Source organism: Girardinichthys multiradiatus, chromosome 11 (assembly GCF_021462225.1).
Source record: "Girardinichthys multiradiatus isolate DD_20200921_A chromosome 11, DD_fGirMul_XY1, whole genome shotgun sequence".
NCBI classification, from domain to species: Eukaryota; Metazoa; Chordata; class Actinopteri; order Cyprinodontiformes; family Goodeidae; genus Girardinichthys; species Girardinichthys multiradiatus.
In genome coordinates, this window is record NC_061804.1 from 21,921,211 (window position 1) to 21,940,206 (window position 18,996).

The window sequence follows — 18,996 nt, forward strand, 5'->3', positions numbered from 1 at the left end:
CAATACATACAAATTTATCAGCTAGAAAAAGTCTTTATTTTCGCCTGCTGTCTTAAAAGTGAAGCAGACAAACAGCACAGTATAGATCATGTCCTTTTGTGTGAGGAAAGGTTTTAGCGTGATTTCTGTCTGTTATGACTTTGAGAGGGGCTGTGGCGTGCTCCTCTTCCTCTTACTTCTTGGCTGACTGCCGGTATGTTGCCGTGGTGCTCCCACCTGAGGAACCGCTGCTCCCATAGCCATTTGCTGCTGCTGTTGCTGCATTTGGTGCTGCAAGAATTGCAACTGTTCAATAAAAAAGTAAACAAACAAATCAGAAAAGCTTCACTGTCTTTAAGATGAATAACTATAAAAAGTAAGAGTTGCTTCATCTACATGTAATCATCTTCGGCATGGGTTAAAACTAACTGCAGCCGATTTGAAACAGCCTCCCTTACTGAAACGGGAACCGAATCATATCTTTGAAATGATTTGTGCCACGTTAACGTGGGTTAGTGAAGCTGGCTTAAAGGCTGGTTTGCACAACATACAAGGGGCATGTGCAGAGAAATACAGAAGAGAGGTTAATGGTTGGCAGAAGGGAGGGAGAGGAAGTGTTGGGGGGTGAGGCAGGATGCAGTCAGGCAGCACCAGTCTGGAGACATTATTGGCTGTGATCCCAGTGAAGACAAACATGCAGCTCAGAGTGAGGAAAACCCTTCAATTCATGCCTGCAGCCTATCAGCTATGATCACTGTCATGATGCAATTGGGAACCTTTCAACAGTTTGCTGTCAACAAAGATACTGAACATCCCACTGCTAAATGCTGTGTGAGACCATGCCTGCCTCCCAGTCTGACACACTGTTAGTTGTTGCCATTGAAAGTGCCATAAGCTTTGATGTGTGGGTTGCATGGAGCTACAGCCCACGCGCAGCACAGCAGAAAGTAGATCTTAAACATAAAAATAAGTTCAGAATGTTTGGGATAAAAGTAAAATCTTATATAGTTATAAAGCTATAACCAGCAAAAAAAAAACAAAACACAAAAATCTAGTGTTTAATGTTTTCAGCATATTTTGGACTATAGCATAATGTGCAACAATGTCTGATCAAATACAAAATATGAGTAGCTGTTGCGGTGCACCATGAGACATGTAGTGTTATTGCTGTGAGCACAACACTGCAAGGCTGTTAATAATAAATATATATTAGCTTGCAGCCCAGGTACTACTGAATTGTGGGCTACGGGCCTTGAGCTTGACATGTCAGGCACAGTGCTCAGCTGTGAAGTGGAAGGAAAAAGAACGCATGGTTTCTAACATTTTTGACCAATAAAAATCTGAAAGGTGTGGCAGGCACATGCTCCCTGATTCACCACTTTGTCTAAACGCCTTTCAATACAGTTACAGCTGCAAGTCGGGTATGTTTCTACCAGCTTTCCACATCTAGAGACTGAAATCTTTCCTCATTTGTCTTTGTTAAACAGGTATAACTCAGTGAGATTATTTGGAGAATATCTTTTTAATTAAATTTTCAAATCTTGCCACAGATTCTCAATTTGATCAAGGTGTGGATTTTGACTGTGCTATTCCACTCTAGCTCTGGTTGTGTGTTCAGGCTTGTTAATTCAGTTTCAGTTATTTAGCGCCAATTCACAACAAATATCACCACAAAGCATTTTTACAACACAGTCAGATCCAATTCATATGCAGAAATGTAGAACCAAGACAATAAAATGGACTGAATCAAATTCAGTTACCAACATTTCAGTTTAATCATGATTATATAATACACTGCAGTCAAATGTATTTTCTAATGTAAACTAAAACAAAAACGTTCCATCTAAGGAAGCTCTGCTGAGTGCATCAAGTCAGTGACTTTGACATTGTCCTGCTGTAAGGCGAACCTCCACCCAGGTCTCAAGCCTTTATCATCCTCTAACAGATTTTCCTGTATTTAGTTTCATCGTCCAACCAACACTGACCGACTTTTCTGTCCTTCCTTAAAAAAAAAAAAAAAAGCATACCAACAGCTTGATGCTTGAACCACCATGTTCCACGGTGGGGCAAGCGTTTGGCACCAGAGAACCTTCTTTCACATGTTTATTCTATCTTCTACTTGGTTTGAGGCAAACATTAAACATAATTCTTGTGACTTTCTTTCCAAAATGGTTTTCTTGCTGCTCTTTCAAACGCCAAATATGTAGAGTTCATGGGTAATGTGGTCCTGTCAACAGATTGTCTCATGTGAGCTGTGGATCATTGCTGCTCCTCTGCAGTTAGAATAAGTCCCTTGGCTGCTTGTCTTCTTAACACTCTGCTTGCCAAGCCTGACAGTTAAATGGATCATTGGTAGGTTTGCAGTTGTGTCACACGAGTTTCATTTTCAGATGATGGATTGAACAGTTTTCTACCAGATGTTAAAAGCTTGGGATGTTGTTGTATAACCTCAACTTTTAATGTACTCGCTATTTTATTCATGGCCTGTCTGGCATACTGCTGTTTGTTCCCTAATCTTCTCGAACCTTCACAAACCAGCTGGATTTATATTGTAAGTACACACACTTACCAAGCAAGTGACTTGGGTTGCCGACATCGGTTCGGAAACAATCGGTTGCCCTGGGTTTTTATTAAGGGGCTTCAGACTAAAGGGGTCTAAATATAAATGCATGCCAGACTTTTCAGATTTTTACTTGTACAAACATTTAACATTTAAGTCTCATTTTGCTTCCACTTCGCAGTTATGCAATAGTTTGTGTTGGTCTGTCACATAAAATCCCAATGTGACAAAATGTGAAGAAGTTCCAAGTGATATGAATACTTTTTCAATGAACTCTATGCAAAAGCATTAAAAAAAAGAAAAATCCCATTCGGCTATAGACTTGGAAACAAATAAAACAAACCATGTGTCCAGTAATTTCCTCAAAGTTTATAGTATAGCACAACAAATAGTTGCCAGGGGAAGAAAAATCCATACACAGTTGGCTGGTGGCTCTTGTGTTTGGTTCCTACAAATTTATCTGAGTGTATATGGATGTTAATGTTGCTGTATTACTTGGATCTGTGGTTGGTGCTGCTGCTGAAGCCTTGGAGAAGGCAGCGGGGGCCCAGACCCGTCCAGCCCACAGCCCAACTGGGACAGCACTAAGGGGAGGGGGGAGGAGGAGGAGGAGGAAGAAGGGAAACCCCAGGAAGGAAAGGGGTGATGGTGAGAGGGTCAGAAAGAGATATGGGGTGAAGTGTGAGGAGAGAATAGGCACAAAGAGGAAAACATTGGTGAGGAGGAGAGGGGGAGTGCAGTCTCAGTAAACAGATGAAACGAGAGGGCAAAAGGCCAGAACATTGAAGGGAATCCAGTGGCACATCAGAAATTACAATGTGCATGGATTATGGGCAAATAGCATTAATTGGATGGGGAGATAAGGCGTGAATGAACAGAGTGAATTGAGAGGAATGAAGGGAAAAAGCATGGGGGGAAAAGGCAAGAGGGTGGGGGCAAAAAGTATAACGGGAAAATGAAAAAACAGGAGAATGTAGCAGAGAATATGGGGGAGTTCAGTCTCTCCTGTCAGTTTTACACTTCCTCTAAGAGAAGAACAATTGCTATCTTTAACAAAATGAGCATGGTTATTCACAGACTCAGAAATTATGAACAGTAAATACAATCAGAAAAACAACTGTGAATCTCATCTGATTCATACTAGTCAGTGGAATGTTGTCATCCGTGTGGGAGCAGGTTAAAGTAGTGACTGAGATTAGATGTGTGTGCTGCTGCTGTACTGCTGTATTCCTGAATCGATGGGGCTCATACCTGCTGCTTGTGGAGACATGAAGCCTCCAACCCCGAGATTGATGACAGCCGTTTGCTGGTTTCCTAAACTCTGATCCGACCCTTGGTCACTCTAAAAAGACAGCCCACAGGTAACACAAGACAACATGATCTAAATTAAATCCAGTTGACAACACAGACAAACCTGTGCAATACTAAACACATTTGTTCTACAACAGGTATTGGCAGAAAGAGTGCAAACTTACAGTCGATATGCACATAAAAATATTACAGTGCCTCACAAAAGTATCTACCTTAGCTTTTCACTTCTTGTCACATTCATACCATAAACCTCCAAAATATTTAACTGCGATTTTCTGTGATTGACCAACACAACATAGGGCACAATTGTGAAGGGGAAGGAAAACCTTTTGACCTATTTGTAAAACACATTGGGGTGTCAGAAAAGCCTAAACGCAGCATCCCCATTCTGAAACATGGTGGTGGCAGCATCATGCTGTGGACATGCCTTACTTTAGCATGTACAGTTAGGCAGAGTTGTACATAATTGTGAAATGGAAGGGAAATGAGAAATGTTTACTTTCTTTCGAAAATAATGTCAAAACTGTTGACTTAATTTGTATCCCAGCCTTCAGAGACAACACCTTGTAGAACTAATCAATTTTACATCTACAGACATACATTTATGCCCAGTGTTCGTTGCAAAATAGCCAATGGTGTGTTCAAAGTGATGTGCAATGTTAGTTTACCTCCACACACAATGTTCTTCATGTAGGTCAAAAAATTACTCTTCTCACCTGATCAGATTTCATTTTCTTTCCATTTCACAATTATGTCTTATTTTGTGTTGGTCAAACATATAAAAGCCTAGTAAGTTTATGGTATAACATGACTAAATGTGAAATGTTCAAGGATTATGAATACTTTAGTAAGGCACTGTAAAAGCAAAAAAAACAACAAAAGCTTAAAATCAGGCATGAACAGGCAAATAGAAGTCTAAAAATGTATGTTATAAATTCAGTTTTTTTTTTGCACCTTAAAGATATTATAAACATTAAACTCTGCATTGAAATCACATACATTGTTGTATATCTTAGGAACTGTGTGGAGATTGGAGGGCTGTTTACATATACAGCAACATGAATTTTGTGGAATAAATTATACAATAAACACCGAAGAATTCTGATCTTTTTCCTATTTCCACCACATGATTCAGTGCACATTTGTTCCCAATTATTCTTGTATAATGAAGAATATGAAGTCCCAAATATCCAAAATAAATCTAATCTGACCCCCAGGGAGATCATCCAAGTACTTTGAGATTCTTGTTTTAATGTTGTGCATGCCAATATACTTTGTTTGGTCTTTTAGGGATCATTTTTCCATTTTTACTTCTTGCCTTCCTCTAGAGTTTGACAATCAGATAAAAACTGATCCACATCAACATTAAACAACAGACTGAATAAATTTGCCCTGCTATAAATGTCAAAGTACTTAAAGTTTTAACCCAGTCAACTCCCATTTCAATCTCATTTTGGAAATCTCTATTATTGGCAAAATCTATAAAATAAAATAAAAAAACAAGCTGAAAACGATGGGCCCTGCCAAACACAGACATCACAGAACACTTCTCCTGTTAGCATAAAGGAAACCCTCTTAGTATTAGCTAGGTGATCTCCATGTTGTGGCCCACGGTGTGGAGAAGTACTACAAAGCACCAAACCCAAATAAATCAGTGTTAACTTGAAATAAAGAGAGAAATTGGATGATGAGCTAAATATGCAAATTCCTAACCGGATCTGGGACCGGGCAGTTGGAAAATCTAAACTCCGATGTCTTTTAGATTAGGAAATGACTCGTCATTGTGGAGATTGTTAGCCGGTTTCAAAATCAGTACAGCTTTCAATATGAAATTAAAGTAAGAACAGAGACGTAAAGCAATTTTAAATGTAAAAAATTTGTACATCACATTGAGACACACCTGGAGTTCATTACACTGTAGGAGAGAGCAAGACTGTTAGCAGATAACATGAAGGCTGAGTAGAGTACAGCAACGTTGCTGTTTTATCTTTTTGAGCTTTCACCTCTGTCTGTCCTAAAGTCTATTGGATTTGTAAATGACGTCAACCTTTCAAGATCGAGTTACACTACGGCTCTGCATTTTCAATGATATACACTTGGAGAATGCTTTCTTTGAAATGCTAGCTGAGCTAATCACATGTAATTTTATCAGTAAAATAATGTTTTATAGACTGCCTTCTCAGACATTCAGGGTGATCTCGCATTGGCTCCTAATTCAAATAACTAATTTTGTAACATGTTTGTGCTTACAACAGGAAGTCTATAATGCTATTCCTATACTGTCTTTTATTATAGTTCTAAAAGGGAATTTAGAATGGGATTAAATCTCCTATAATGACTATCAGTATATGCAGGTCAAAACAAAAACAAAAACAAAAAATAAATAAATAAATCAGAGATCGGAATTTGGCCACAAAATTCTGATCAGTGCATTCTAGAGTTAACTACGGTACTGAGGACAATACCTGGAGAGCACAGGTCCTTTAAACACCTAAACTGTCAATGGCAACACTCATCTAGTCTCTACTGAGTCACATAAAGGAAAACATCACATTTACATGATTACATGTACAGTACATCCTGTACATTTTACTAATTAGTGGTAAGAGCTGTTGTAAACTTCAGATGCCTAAAACAACCAAATTTCTCACCCAAAATCCTAACCATACCCACTTTTTAGGCTAAATGTGGAAGTTCATTTCATATGTTGGCATTGTAGTAAAAGTCACTGGTTCTAGCAAACATATCTTGCAGATCTTTGTCTTTATGTAGTCTTTATTGCTGGCAGTGCAAAGTCAAATATGTGTCTCACCGTCTCCCCCTGCTGTTGAGGACTGGTTGTAGCTGACTGACTCTGCTGTGGGGAGAACTGGGACAGCTGCTGCTGCTGCAGAGAGTTAAAGATGTAAGGACCAGTGGGGATCTGGAGATGAACAATATGGACACACCAACACACACGCACACAAAAAAAAGTGGGGGAGTAAAACACAAGGAGATGAGGATGAATGGAAGGCGGGAGGACAGGCGGAGGGAGGGAAATCACGTATATGTGATGAAAAGGGGAGGAAGAAGGAAATGGGAGAGTTAAAAAGGAGCTCAACTTAAGACTTTTCCTGCTAAAAAATAACCAGAATGAACAGGATTCAAAAAAGGTGATGCTCTTTTACTTTTTGTTTACTGCTGTTCCTCCTGGAAAGACCTCTCCTAAGAGGCTCAGCTCTTCCATTTAGACGGTAGCAATAATATCTTCCTATTGAGTACTATATTCTGTTCAAGCATCATGTATAAACTGCCACTTTAATAAGTGGTACTCTCTGCTTTGTATATGCAATGAGATGAAAGGGAATAAAATAAAGTTTAATCTGTGCCACTAGTTCACACATCACGTGGTAACGAAGGTAAGGGTGAGGAAAAATCCATAAACATGCTCCTTAGATTGATACAGACTGACACAGAGACATACCTGTAATAGGTTCAGTGGTCGGAGGCCAGCACTGTTGTTCAGTCCAAAAGGACTCCCTGAAACAAACCAGGACCACACGACAGATTAAACAACAAATACATTTTTTCTCTCCTAAACGTATCTGTTGACTTTTATCATTAGATCCATGTGACTTCCTTTACTTGATTGTTACATATATATTATAAATACGCATAAAATGATTGTTTTACAATATGATTCATTTAAATGTATTTTAAAAATACAAGTTCACTCACTTACTCTGCATTTAAAGAACGGTTCATTTCTGTTTTGAAAGTACTGTTCCGAGAAGGTTGAACAGAAAGGATCAGTTTTTAAAATATTTCTCTTTTAATTTTTACTGAAGCGGTGCAAAGACACCATAAAATCTTAGTTCGGAAAAATATCCTCCTCAGTGTGCAGTTCCTGAGCACAAGCTGCCTGTTTACAGTCCTGTAAACACTAACATGGATATTTTACAAAACAAAGATTTTTTTTGTAGCATTTGCGCAAGATTTTCTAAAACTTTGTTACTGGTATAACCGTGTGGACTGCATGTCCCGAGGTTATTAGAAATGCTGCTGAAGAGCTCCAATTCATTTATGAGCACTTTTGCTTTCCAAGTTAGAGACCAAAACAACAGTGGAGCCATTATGTCCACATCTGTTTTGCTTTGTCTTGTGTCCACCAAAGCTTAAAATAGAAACTAAAAATGTTAATCGCTGAAAGAAAAAGGTACACAGGGAGGCAACAATTAAAATGGAATTATTTTTAGACAGAAGAAGTTAAACAAAAACTGTGTGAACTTGCAGGCTTTAATAGTATTTGTAGGCATGATACTGTTGAAGCAACAAATCATCCAATCTGACTTCTTCAATACACAGGGTGACATGGATTACCATCAAGATTTTATATTAGGCTCGCACAGCCTGACATATGGATGTCTTGTCATCTTTCATCATTTTTTCGATTCATTGCATGTGTGTTAATCTTGATGTTTTCGCCATCTGCTGGTGAAGCATTAATATTACAGCTATTCTGATCGTCATTTACACAGTATGTTACAAGTTTTTAAAAAACAGAAGAAGAAATGTCAGTTTGGAAAATATTTGGAGTAGTGTAACCGGGGGCAACAGTACTAGCTGTTTTATACTGGAAATCACTGCTAATAAGTGGATAAAGCAATTTAGAGTTAGTGTCGGTGCTTTCTTACCAGTCTGGGCTGCAGACTGCATGGTGGACATCAATCCTCCAGGTGGCAGGATTCCGCTCAGATTAAGACTTGGACCCAGCATGGGGTTGGAGCCACTCATCAAAGTCTGGGGACTGCTACAGAGACAAAACCAAAACGCTCTGATAAGACAGTGATTAGCAAATGACATGGTGGAATCAAATGCTATTTTCTTCTTACCAGACAGAGCTGACCACATTTATGAAGTTGAGCCCTGCTGGGTTTGCCATGACTTGTGAAGAGGTGGATCCCGTGGTGATTGATGTGCCCATGGTGGGAAGGGGGATGGACATGACAGGCAGAGGCTGGGTAAGAGCCAACTGCTGCTGGGCGAAAGGTGTGAGCAGGGGAGCTTGTGACTGGCCCTGAACCATGGCAGGATCCGAAGGGGTAGGGGTCAGTGAGAGGGGGGTGGATAGCGAGTCAATAGGATGAGGGGTTGAGCATGGTGTGTTGGTGGGTGTGGGAGTAGAAGGCTTGGGGGTTCCTGATCCTAAAGAAGAGAAAAAAGAATATGGCCAGAACAGACATGAAGCTTGGTACGAAGTCATTTTATGATGATCTAGTGACACTAGTGCAGTAAGAAATTCCAACATTTCCCAAAGGTTTCAAGCTTGTTTCCATATTTTTACAAATTTCTTGAGAAATGGTCTCTTGCTGGGGTAATTCATCAGAATCTGTCATAAAAAAAATTCACACCACATCTGTTAAACTTGGAAGCTGTGAGAAAAGTCAAGTTTATTTATATAGCACTTTTCAGCAACAAGGCACTCAGAGCGCTGTACATGAGGAAAAACATTACAATGATACAGAAAATCAAACAGAAAAAAAAATAATCAAATGACACTAAATTGTTGGGAGTTAAATGGTCAGAGCTGGTTCTAATCCAATCTTTCTAATAGAGATAATTAGCTCATTAAGTCCTCTGTGGAAAGGAATTCATCCTGTGCTAGAAGAAAAATGATAATATTAATCCTTGAGGTCGCTGGTATGAGGCAGTTGTGGTCCCATCATTCAAATAAGCTGGGTCACTGGTATAAAACAGTTTTAGTCCAATCTTTTTAAATACTAATAATGTTTGGCTGTCACTGGTAAGAAATTATTGTAATACAATCCTTCTTAGGAAATCTAAAATTCTCTGGTCATTGGTGTAAAAACAGCTTTAGTCCAAATTTTCAAATATTAATAATATTTGGCTTTCGCTGGTAATCCTTCTGAGAAATCTGAAAATCTATGAAAAGTAATGAAATCACACATTTAGGTAGATGAGAAAAGAGACATCATTAGGTAAGAAGAGGGAAAAAAAAATCACATTTCACACTTCATCCTTAGCAGGATACAGTTTGAGATTGCAAAAAAAAAAAAACCTCAGCACAAAGAAGCAACATATATATGAAACAACATCATGCAGGGGATCCGGTGAAGGCGGTGTGAAGGGGTGCATATGTTTATCTTGAGCATGTGTGTGTGTGCAAAGTAAGTCCGTGAAGTACTGTCACAGAGGCCATTGTCCTTGATGATACAATGGAAGGTTCATCAACAGGCCACACATTTCTGAGCAGGTCCACAGATGTCCTCAGGGAAGGGAGGGGGCAGAGCATCATGTTTACATAACTTCCAGGAGAAGTTGAAGATAGCCAGCCATCAAGGCCATGCAGGGGAGCCAGATTTAGAAAAACAACAATTATTTGGGTTAGGCTGACTCTTTGCTGGTGGAACACGCTCCAGTACAGCTCATGGTGAGCCCAAGATTTAGTCAGACTTGGCAGTACTCACTCTGTGTGGAGCCCATTGGGGAGAGGGAGGCAGGTGACAGCAGGCCCACCTGGCCCAGCTCCATGGAGTGCTTCCTGCTAAGAGACTGGCTTTTGGCTGGAGGTGGTGGCGTAGGACACTTTAGTAGACCACTTGTGGTTTGCGAACTATACGGATTACCTGAAAACAAGATATTAAAAGCCCCTTTTACATAAATGCTTAGTATGCTTGGTTTAACTCTTTCTAACGCTTAAATTAGGTACCAGCAATCTCATATAGTGCTTTGATCCTTAGGATTAGAAACATTTGGTCAATGTTTGGTCTTAAGCAGGATGTTTAGCAGGATTCATCTCTTTCCTACAAACGTTTCAAAGGACAAATCCCCCACTGGCATGTTTGTGTGTTGGGCCTCAATCAAACTAAGACATTTGATGCTGTCCATAAGCTTTGTTACCATGAAGACTGGATAAGGTCTCTTTTACAACTAGTCAGATACCTTAAAATGAGGAGTAACAGAAAAAAACAACAGGCATTTTAACCTCGTTAATTATTTCTACTATTAAAGAAAGAAAGAAAGAAAGAAAGAAAGAAGAATATATGGATGTACAGGTGAATAGATAACAGAAATGGATGATGCATGCGTTGATGGATGGATGACGGGTTTACAGATGAATGATGGACAGATGGATGAATAATGGTTGCATAGGTAATGGAAAACAGATAGATAAACCCTGTGAGATGTACCTGAGGAGCTGCTGCCCGATCCTGAAGGCAGTTTTATGGGAGGGGGTCGATGCTTCACCCCTTTTCCTAATACAGACGTCTGTACCAGAGGAGAAATACCATCACCCTGCAGATGACATCATGGCAAACAATAAAAGCTAAACCAAGACCTCACAGAACCTAGAATCAACTGAATTAGTTTTAAGAAAGTAGCAGCTACAGATCCCCAAAGAAAGAAAGGTACTTGCCTCATCTTTGCTAGGGGAGGGAGGCCCCTGTCCCACGTTGCCTGAGTTATGGGACATCCTGACCTCACACTTCACATCTTTCTCATAGACCCCTTTGTACTGAGTAAGAAACCTGAGAAACAGACAAAAAAAATGTACAGAATTCTGTAGAAGTGCAATATAAAAACCTGTATATGACAGAATAAGGAGCACAAACAAGGCACATATGAAACTGACCTTTCTGCATCAATCTTTGACCCTATGAGGAAACTGCAAATGCAACAACACAAACAAAATTAAATAAATAAAAATCCATATCTGGAACATTGAATTTGCCTGTTGCCTTCCTTACGTCGGATGTATAAGCTTTAGATCTTTGCTGTCCTCCTCTGCTTTCGTTTCTTTAGCAGAGTAGATCTTCCCGTACACCAGCGGGTCTCCCATCGACTGGAAGATGGACACCTTGGTCTTCTGAGCTTGACCTCCCACTTCACATTCAAATGTGTAGTCATCTATAACTTCCTGTTAAGACAGCCCACTAGTGTTATGTCAGCGACAAACAAGCAAGTAAAGACTTCCCTGTCCTCTGGCGTGATCCAATGTGAATATAGGAAAATAGGATTTTTCTATTTAAACATTTTAAATTATTTACTTTTATTTTTATTAATTACATTTTTTTATTATTTACTCATTTATTTGTGCTGGAAATGTGTCTAATGAATTATTTGTCTTGAGCTCGTGGCTGATTATGCAAATGTGCTTAGAAGTATGTATATTTATGACCTTACCTACTTTATAGTATCACACTTTATCCCAGTGACCTTCCAAAATGACGTATACATTTTTCACATCCAAATTCCATTTTTTAATACTCTGCAGATTAATAGCAAATACTTCTGCTGTGCTCAGGACCTAAATATGAATCCTGCAGTGGATGGTTGGGAGGATGGATGTACAAAAGAATAAATGGATAGATGGATAGTTGCCACTTACGCAGACCTGAAAAACACATTCCATACTATTTCAGACTGCGTAGGAATAGTATGGAAACAACCCATAGAAAATTAACTCAAGCCTTTTTTTCCACCACATTAATAGAAGCAGGAGTGAAGGTTAAAACTATTCCAAATTGTTTTGGTTCTTATTATTTCCTACATGTAGAATAGATGAAAAATACGGTGTGGTCATGTTGCACAAAATAATTAACTCTACTGACATTAAACATGTTTAACAAGCAATAGCAGCTATTCTTTCTGACAGCATTGGTTTTCATCCTCAGGGACGGTTAAACGCAGGGAGCCAAACTTACTTCAGCAGGCCAGATCACAGTGGTGGGCTGAGAGTCTTCCAACTGCAAAGATTTCTCAACCACGGCGTACTTTTCCACCTTGTGAAGAACCACAAAATAAATAGGATGGCTGCATCCACATTTGAACAAAATCATCATTTAATTTTAAAGGAGTGTTTTAATGACCCGATGTTACTTACATCAATCTCCTTCGGTACAGTTAGCTGGCAGTTGTTCTGCTTCCACATGTCAACACACTGAGTGTTAATGGTTGAGAGGCACAGATGACGATATAAGAAAAGAAAGAAAAACAAGAACTTAAAGTAAACATGGCAGAACACCCCAGGATCTCTCGAGATATTATCGCAGAGATATTATCAGATGCGATCTTTGGTCTGCATATATATGAGGGGTGATTCAAAATGCAGCTGGATAGTGAACCCAAGCATATTTAGATTTTAAAACTGGAAAAAATACAAGAAGATCAACAACCACAACTGGCCTGATCGTTATGAATTCATTTTCACGATCTACATAGCTCAAGCTCAAAGACCATCCATTTGTCTATTAACTTTGTAAACCCACTTGATACTTTACAGCATCGAGAGGAGGCTGCAATAAAAGGTGCACAGAGAAAAATCCAATCTTTGCCCCATCAATGAAAGCACTACAGCTAAATGTAAGCCAAGTCGCACTAATAAAAACACTCTCAGTGTAAAGCACAAAAAAAGTCCAAGTTAGCCATTATCGATATTATTGAAGCGCCTAAAAAATGAAGTAAGAGTAGGATTAGAGATGAAGGCAGCTATTTAAAAGATAACCTATCCTCTACGTCATCTTGAGACATTTCTGTGGTTCATTCAGGCTGCAAGAGAGACCAAGACTTTCAGCAGATAACAGTAAGGCTGAATGGAATACAGCTAGGTTTTATTGTTTTTCAGCTGTCCACCTCCATCTGTCATTAAACATAATGGATTTGGAAACGTTAATAGCCTTTTGGAAATGTAAGAGTCAAATTAAGGAACAACATTCTTTAGGAAATTCACACAGAGACTGTTGTTTATAGTAAACCATATGTATTGAGAGAAAAATCACACTAGTAAATACATTTAGCATCTTTTTTTATTACGATGCTAAAGGCAGTTTACATTGTCACCCCCATAACCATTTTGCCTTTGTCTAAAAACAGTAAAACCCTGTTTGACAGTGACTGCACTCAACACATACACGTGTGCCTAATATGAATAATTTCCACGTTTCACACCAGAAATTTATCCATCAGCTTTCTATACACAATTAACCGTATTCAAATTCATGAGGAAGCTGCAATGTATCCCAGCAGTCAACAGACCAGTTAAAGAACACAATGCACCTGCAGTAAACACCTGCATGCTCTTCAGTTGCTGGAGGAAACAGATATAACTGGAGAAAACTCATGCATGGGAATTACCATCGAACTGTGAGCCCCAGCTTAGATTTGAAACCCGGGTGGCCGCAGTGCTAACCACTGCTGTTTGTTACAAAACTGCACAAGAGAATGGTGAGTATTTCCAGACTTTTGGAGCCCACAACAATGTATTCAGCAAAATCCAGCAGATGCTGACTACTTACGTTTCCGACCTTTGAGATTTTTAGCTCTATGACAGGAGCAGGTTTCCTTTCCTTCCTCTTCTGTAGATAGTCGTAGAGTCGTAGCTGCGGTGGCACCGGCAGATGGGACAATTCCTGCTGCCTGTTCAGAGCTGCCCGGGAGTGCCTCTTGAAACACCTACAATGCAAATAAACAAACATGCGTGTGATCAAATGTTTGCATCATTCCCTTGCTTTCTTTTCACAATCCCATGACTCTTAAAATCCATTATTTCAGATTGTTCTCCTTGTATGACTAAAATCAAGCTGAGCTCTTGCCAACAGTGCTGAGTGTACTGAGTACCGTTTCATCGCGCGAGTGTTCATTTTCTGTTTGTTGTAGAGCAGACGGTTGGCTGTGCAAGTGACAGAAATGGAGGGATCCAGGCACAGAGGTTCAGCTGTGGCCAAAATCAACTGACTCTCCAGCTGCAATTTATCATCCTACAGTAGGGAGGAAAAGAGACAAAATGCCAAAAATTAAGCTGAATTCAAAATGGTTCACTGGTTAGAACAACAACATACAACTGGAGTATATTTACTTTAAACGAAAAAAATAACTGCATATTTAAAACAGGAAGTAATATTGTAATTGAATGAAGGGAGAAAAAAGAAGTTTCTCGTACATAGAAACAAACCGAATAACGACGAGAAAGTTCCTCTGCAGAGTTGAAAAGTAATAAATAGCACCATCCAGACAAAGTCAACTCTTATAGAAGTAAAATTAGTTTATACAACTAAAGGAAAAGCAGGAATAATAAAAAACAGATGTAACGGTAACAGCATAAAACAGCAATGGACAGAAAAAGCCATAGAGAAGATATCAGGATCTCTGTGCAAGAAGATGCTGTAAAAATGTCAAAGTGCATGTAGCTCCAATGGCAACATGCAGAATTTCTGTGATATGCTTAGGGATAAAAAAAGAGCAGTAACCAGGAGAGGACCACAAAAGACAAACTGTGTTAAAATTGCATACAGTGTGTCAAATTTGCCTAAAAGCAGAGAACATTAGTACTAAAAGTAACCCTTTATCCAGTTTTTTTCAATCGAATGTCTGTAACCTCAGTCACAGCCAGCTTAAATGAATAAGACACTGGCAACACTGCTCTCCAACTTCATGACAGAGATAATACTGACCAAATCTGCCTAAAGTTTCGAGACAAGGGGCTACTATTTCCCTATTTTGAAGAAAACCCGTATTTTATAGAGGCTGAAGACCACAGAACAATGTTATACGCTCTAATTATAAGCACCAGCTTAAAAGCACAACAATAATTACATTATGCAAATACACTAAAGCTCTGGGAAAGGAATCACTGATTGACATTAATGCAAGATAGAGCATATGTAGCTTTCAGTACCAGGTGCGTTCCGATACTGAAAATCTGTGTTTTTGAGAAAACTATTCAGAGTTTCGCAAACGCAAAACAAATTATCTTAGTTTTGTTGCCTGACCACATGACTGAGGATGCAGCTATGTGTCTACATAGTAAGCTGAGGATGCAAGAGACCGAGAAACCTGACAGGAGACCAACATTACCTGTGTCCACTTGTGGTGGTCACCGGTCATGGCATGTACGTCACAGATTAGAGTCTGAAGAGCAAAAATGGGATACAGGGCAAACAAACAGAGCTGTTTTAGTTTAGATGGTTAACAGTCAGAAAACAGCCACCAAGTTTCTATTATGTCAGTCACTAAATTACCTGCATGGTTGGCCGCAGAAGAATGTGCCTGCTCTGATAGGTTGGAATCTTTGTATTACCAGCTTGCCTGTAGTCTCTCACCTCTACTATTACACAGCCACAGTGGAAGATGTTCACCTGAGACACAACCCACATATCAGGTGTCACCACTCAGCAGTTTAAAAGTAAGAGAATCCTAGAACAAATTTATTTCAAGATGGAGAAAATGCTGCGAAGCGCTGCGTTTTCCCACATGCTTTATATTGGTAAAATCAGAAGCTGTTACTGCAAAGTTCTAGCTGCAGAATCCACTCTGCGCACTTCTGCACCTGTGATTTTTCCAACAGATCCACCAGAATAGGAGGTAACTCCTCAGCATCCAGGTACTCCAAGAGCTCTCTTTCTTCATATGGCAGACGGATGGTTTCAGAGTCTAAAAAGCAGCACAAAATAAACTGATTAGAAACACTATATTACACACATGGAGTAGAAGTCAACTGTGAATTTGTTTAACTGGTTTTACCAGATCCATTTTTGCCCCTGAGCATTAACGAATAGCCTTCATTCCCAGGGTACAGGTTGACCACCAGACATGATACAGACTCCTGAGACACCAGCTTTTCTAGTAGATTCACATTTCTTCTCAGATTCTGCAGAAGGAGATGGCAAAAGACCTACTCAGAAGATGTTTGAACAATTTTCAGGAACACTGTGCATGTACGGTATTGCTTTATTTTACAAAATTAGGTGGATGTGTGTTGCCAACTACAGTTCCGAACCTGTAACATTTGTGTAATGGCCTTAAAATGTGCATTTTAAAAAGTTGTGCCTACATTACTTTAGTGTCTCCTATAAATGACTGATATCAGTCTGAATCAGTGGCGATTGCTGTAAGACTACAAGGGAAGCTCAGCTTAAAATGTCAAAAAATAAGTGATCAAATATATACTGTTGTGTGTACATGTCATTGACTAAATATGCGCTACAACGCGCTCAACTTTTGTTCAGAATCAGCTTCTTATTACTGGTAACGACACGGCTTTCCTCTCACTCATTCCCGCAGCTTCACAGTGCTTCAAACAGTGAGTTCAATAGCGAAGGAAAAATGCTGGGCTTTGTCCCGCCCATCGGATGCTCAGCGTCTCTGGGGGTCTATGGGGCAGTGGGCTGGCCTCGACTGGCCCGGACGCTCAGTTTCTGCATGACGATCAGATGATCTGTCTGTGGCTGAATCCCTTTTTGATTGACAGCGAAATGAGTGAATCAGCGATCTTGAAATTGAGCTTCCCCTCCTTGAAAGACCAGCATCTGCCACTGGTCTGAATATAAAATCTGCAGCACAAGTAAACATGATTGGCTGACAACCATTATGTGAGAAAATGACAATCCTGTAGGCTAATCCTTGGAAAAATTTCTACATGGTGACTTTTTAAAAATAATTAATTTTTCTGCTTAAGTTAAATGGGGCACTGAGGCACACTGAGGCAATTTTAACTCTTTCAAATATTTACCTGCCTACATAAAAAAAAAAAAAAACAGCATCTATCTGGCTGAACTATCGCTGTGGACAGTTTTATTTCAATGCAAATGTTAAAGACTACAATAACTAGTGGTTTAATGGTTGCCTGGTGCACCAATCAATTGATCGGAAGTTGAAATCTGCCTATTTTCCCTTGATCAGCTCTGATCAGACACAGAAAAATAAGTTTTTTTTCCCTTTCATTATTCATTAAAAAGGACCAAAACTAAGAACTTAATTTAATTTTGATGTATAAATGAATCACCCAACAGTATTTACAGCATTCTTTCATGTTAGTGAAAATTAGATAAAGGTTAGGGACATATGCTTTGATGTATAAGAGGGAAAACCTTGTAATTCAGAAATTTGGAAAGTTTACAGCCATGTAATAGCCTACACAATCATGGGGAATAATACTGACTTGACATTCATCCAGCAGACACACTGGTGACATCCTCCACAATGAGGGTAAGCCACAAAAGTCATTGCCATTGGAGCTGGCTGTTCACAAAGTGCTAAAAATAACCATGATAATGGGAAGTTGAGTGGAGGGAAAAAGTATAGTAGGAAAAAAGTGGACTAGCAACAGGGATAAACACAGCATTGAGAAAACTGTCAAGTTGTCAAGCACAGTCCATTGAACTTTTCAGAAGGCCTATATTTAATTTACAAAATGTATATAATTCATCTTTATTCAAAGTTCAAAAGTTCTGAGTTACTGAATCATGGAGTTTTCATTAACTGTAAGTTGCAATCCTCAAAATGAAAATATACATTACAAGCGTGTGTAATCAATTGATAAGAGTTTCATTTATTGAATTGAATTACTAAAATAAATAGGGATTTTAATGGTATTCTAATTCATTGAGATGCACCTGTAGTTTAAACTACAACATTTAACTGGTGAGTGAAGCAGCAAAACACTAACCTTGAACTCTGGTTCTTTTTCACATTCTTCAATGTACAGCTCATGGAGCTTCTGATACAGACTCTTCCTGCCGCCAGACGAGATTCTTCTTTTGGCTGGTCGTTGTCGAGCACTTTCGACAATGTACTAAGTAACACACACATAACTGTTGCTTAGACTAAACCATTTAAGAATACATAACTACCTTGACCTAGAACTATATAAACAGGCATGGTTGAAATAACATTTTACCTCAGCTCGATCCAATGCATATTCCAAAACTTGTTGCTTTGAGGTAGAGAAATAAAACAGATCAGTTGCATGTAAAGACACACTAACATGTGAAAAAATATTCTAATCAGATTATAGGTTATGTGTGGGTCTAGTGAACTGGTAGAAATTTCGTTTACCATTGTGGTCCACTGCCACCTGCAAGGCGAGTGACAGTTTATGATGCTGTCCTTCCTGCCCCACACTGTCACCCTTCTAGAGGGACTATTCACACCCTGCACAGCAGAACAGCAGACACATTGCAAGCAGTCGGGCAAACCAAACTCCAATAAAAAGTGATGATAAAGAGCTATGCACTGAGAATGGCTGCCGGGTTGTTGACACAGTGCTGATCCTAAAACGGTGTCGCTGGCAATCAATCAGATGCAACACATTAAAAGAGCAGCGATTACTGACGAGCTAAACTGTAATCTAAGTTGCTCCATCCCTTATT

General features: G+C 39.3%; 1 protein-coding gene across 1 annotated transcript; it reads right to left on the bottom strand.

The window, feature by feature from the left end:
* Positions 1-13: 13 nt before the first annotated feature.
* On the bottom strand, positions 14-18,415 carry supt20 (SPT20 homolog, SAGA complex component). Its single transcript, XM_047378982.1, has 21 exons — positions 18,294-18,415; positions 16,370-16,496; positions 16,176-16,279; positions 15,868-15,984; positions 15,704-15,757; positions 14,468-14,607; positions 14,146-14,302; positions 12,735-12,791; positions 12,556-12,633; positions 12,240-12,245; positions 11,599-11,768; positions 11,484-11,516; positions 11,268-11,379; positions 11,041-11,146; positions 10,318-10,476; positions 8,722-9,034; positions 8,524-8,639; positions 7,314-7,369; positions 6,663-6,773; positions 3,791-3,881; positions 14-285 (listed from the first exon to the last, which is right to left on the bottom strand). The coding sequence occupies exons 2-21, from the start codon at positions 16,392-16,394 to the stop codon at positions 173-175; spliced, it is 2,118 nt and encodes a 705-aa protein (XP_047234938.1). The 5' UTR covers positions 16,395-16,496; positions 18,294-18,415; the 3' UTR covers positions 14-172.
* Positions 18,416-18,996: the final 581 nt, after the last annotated feature.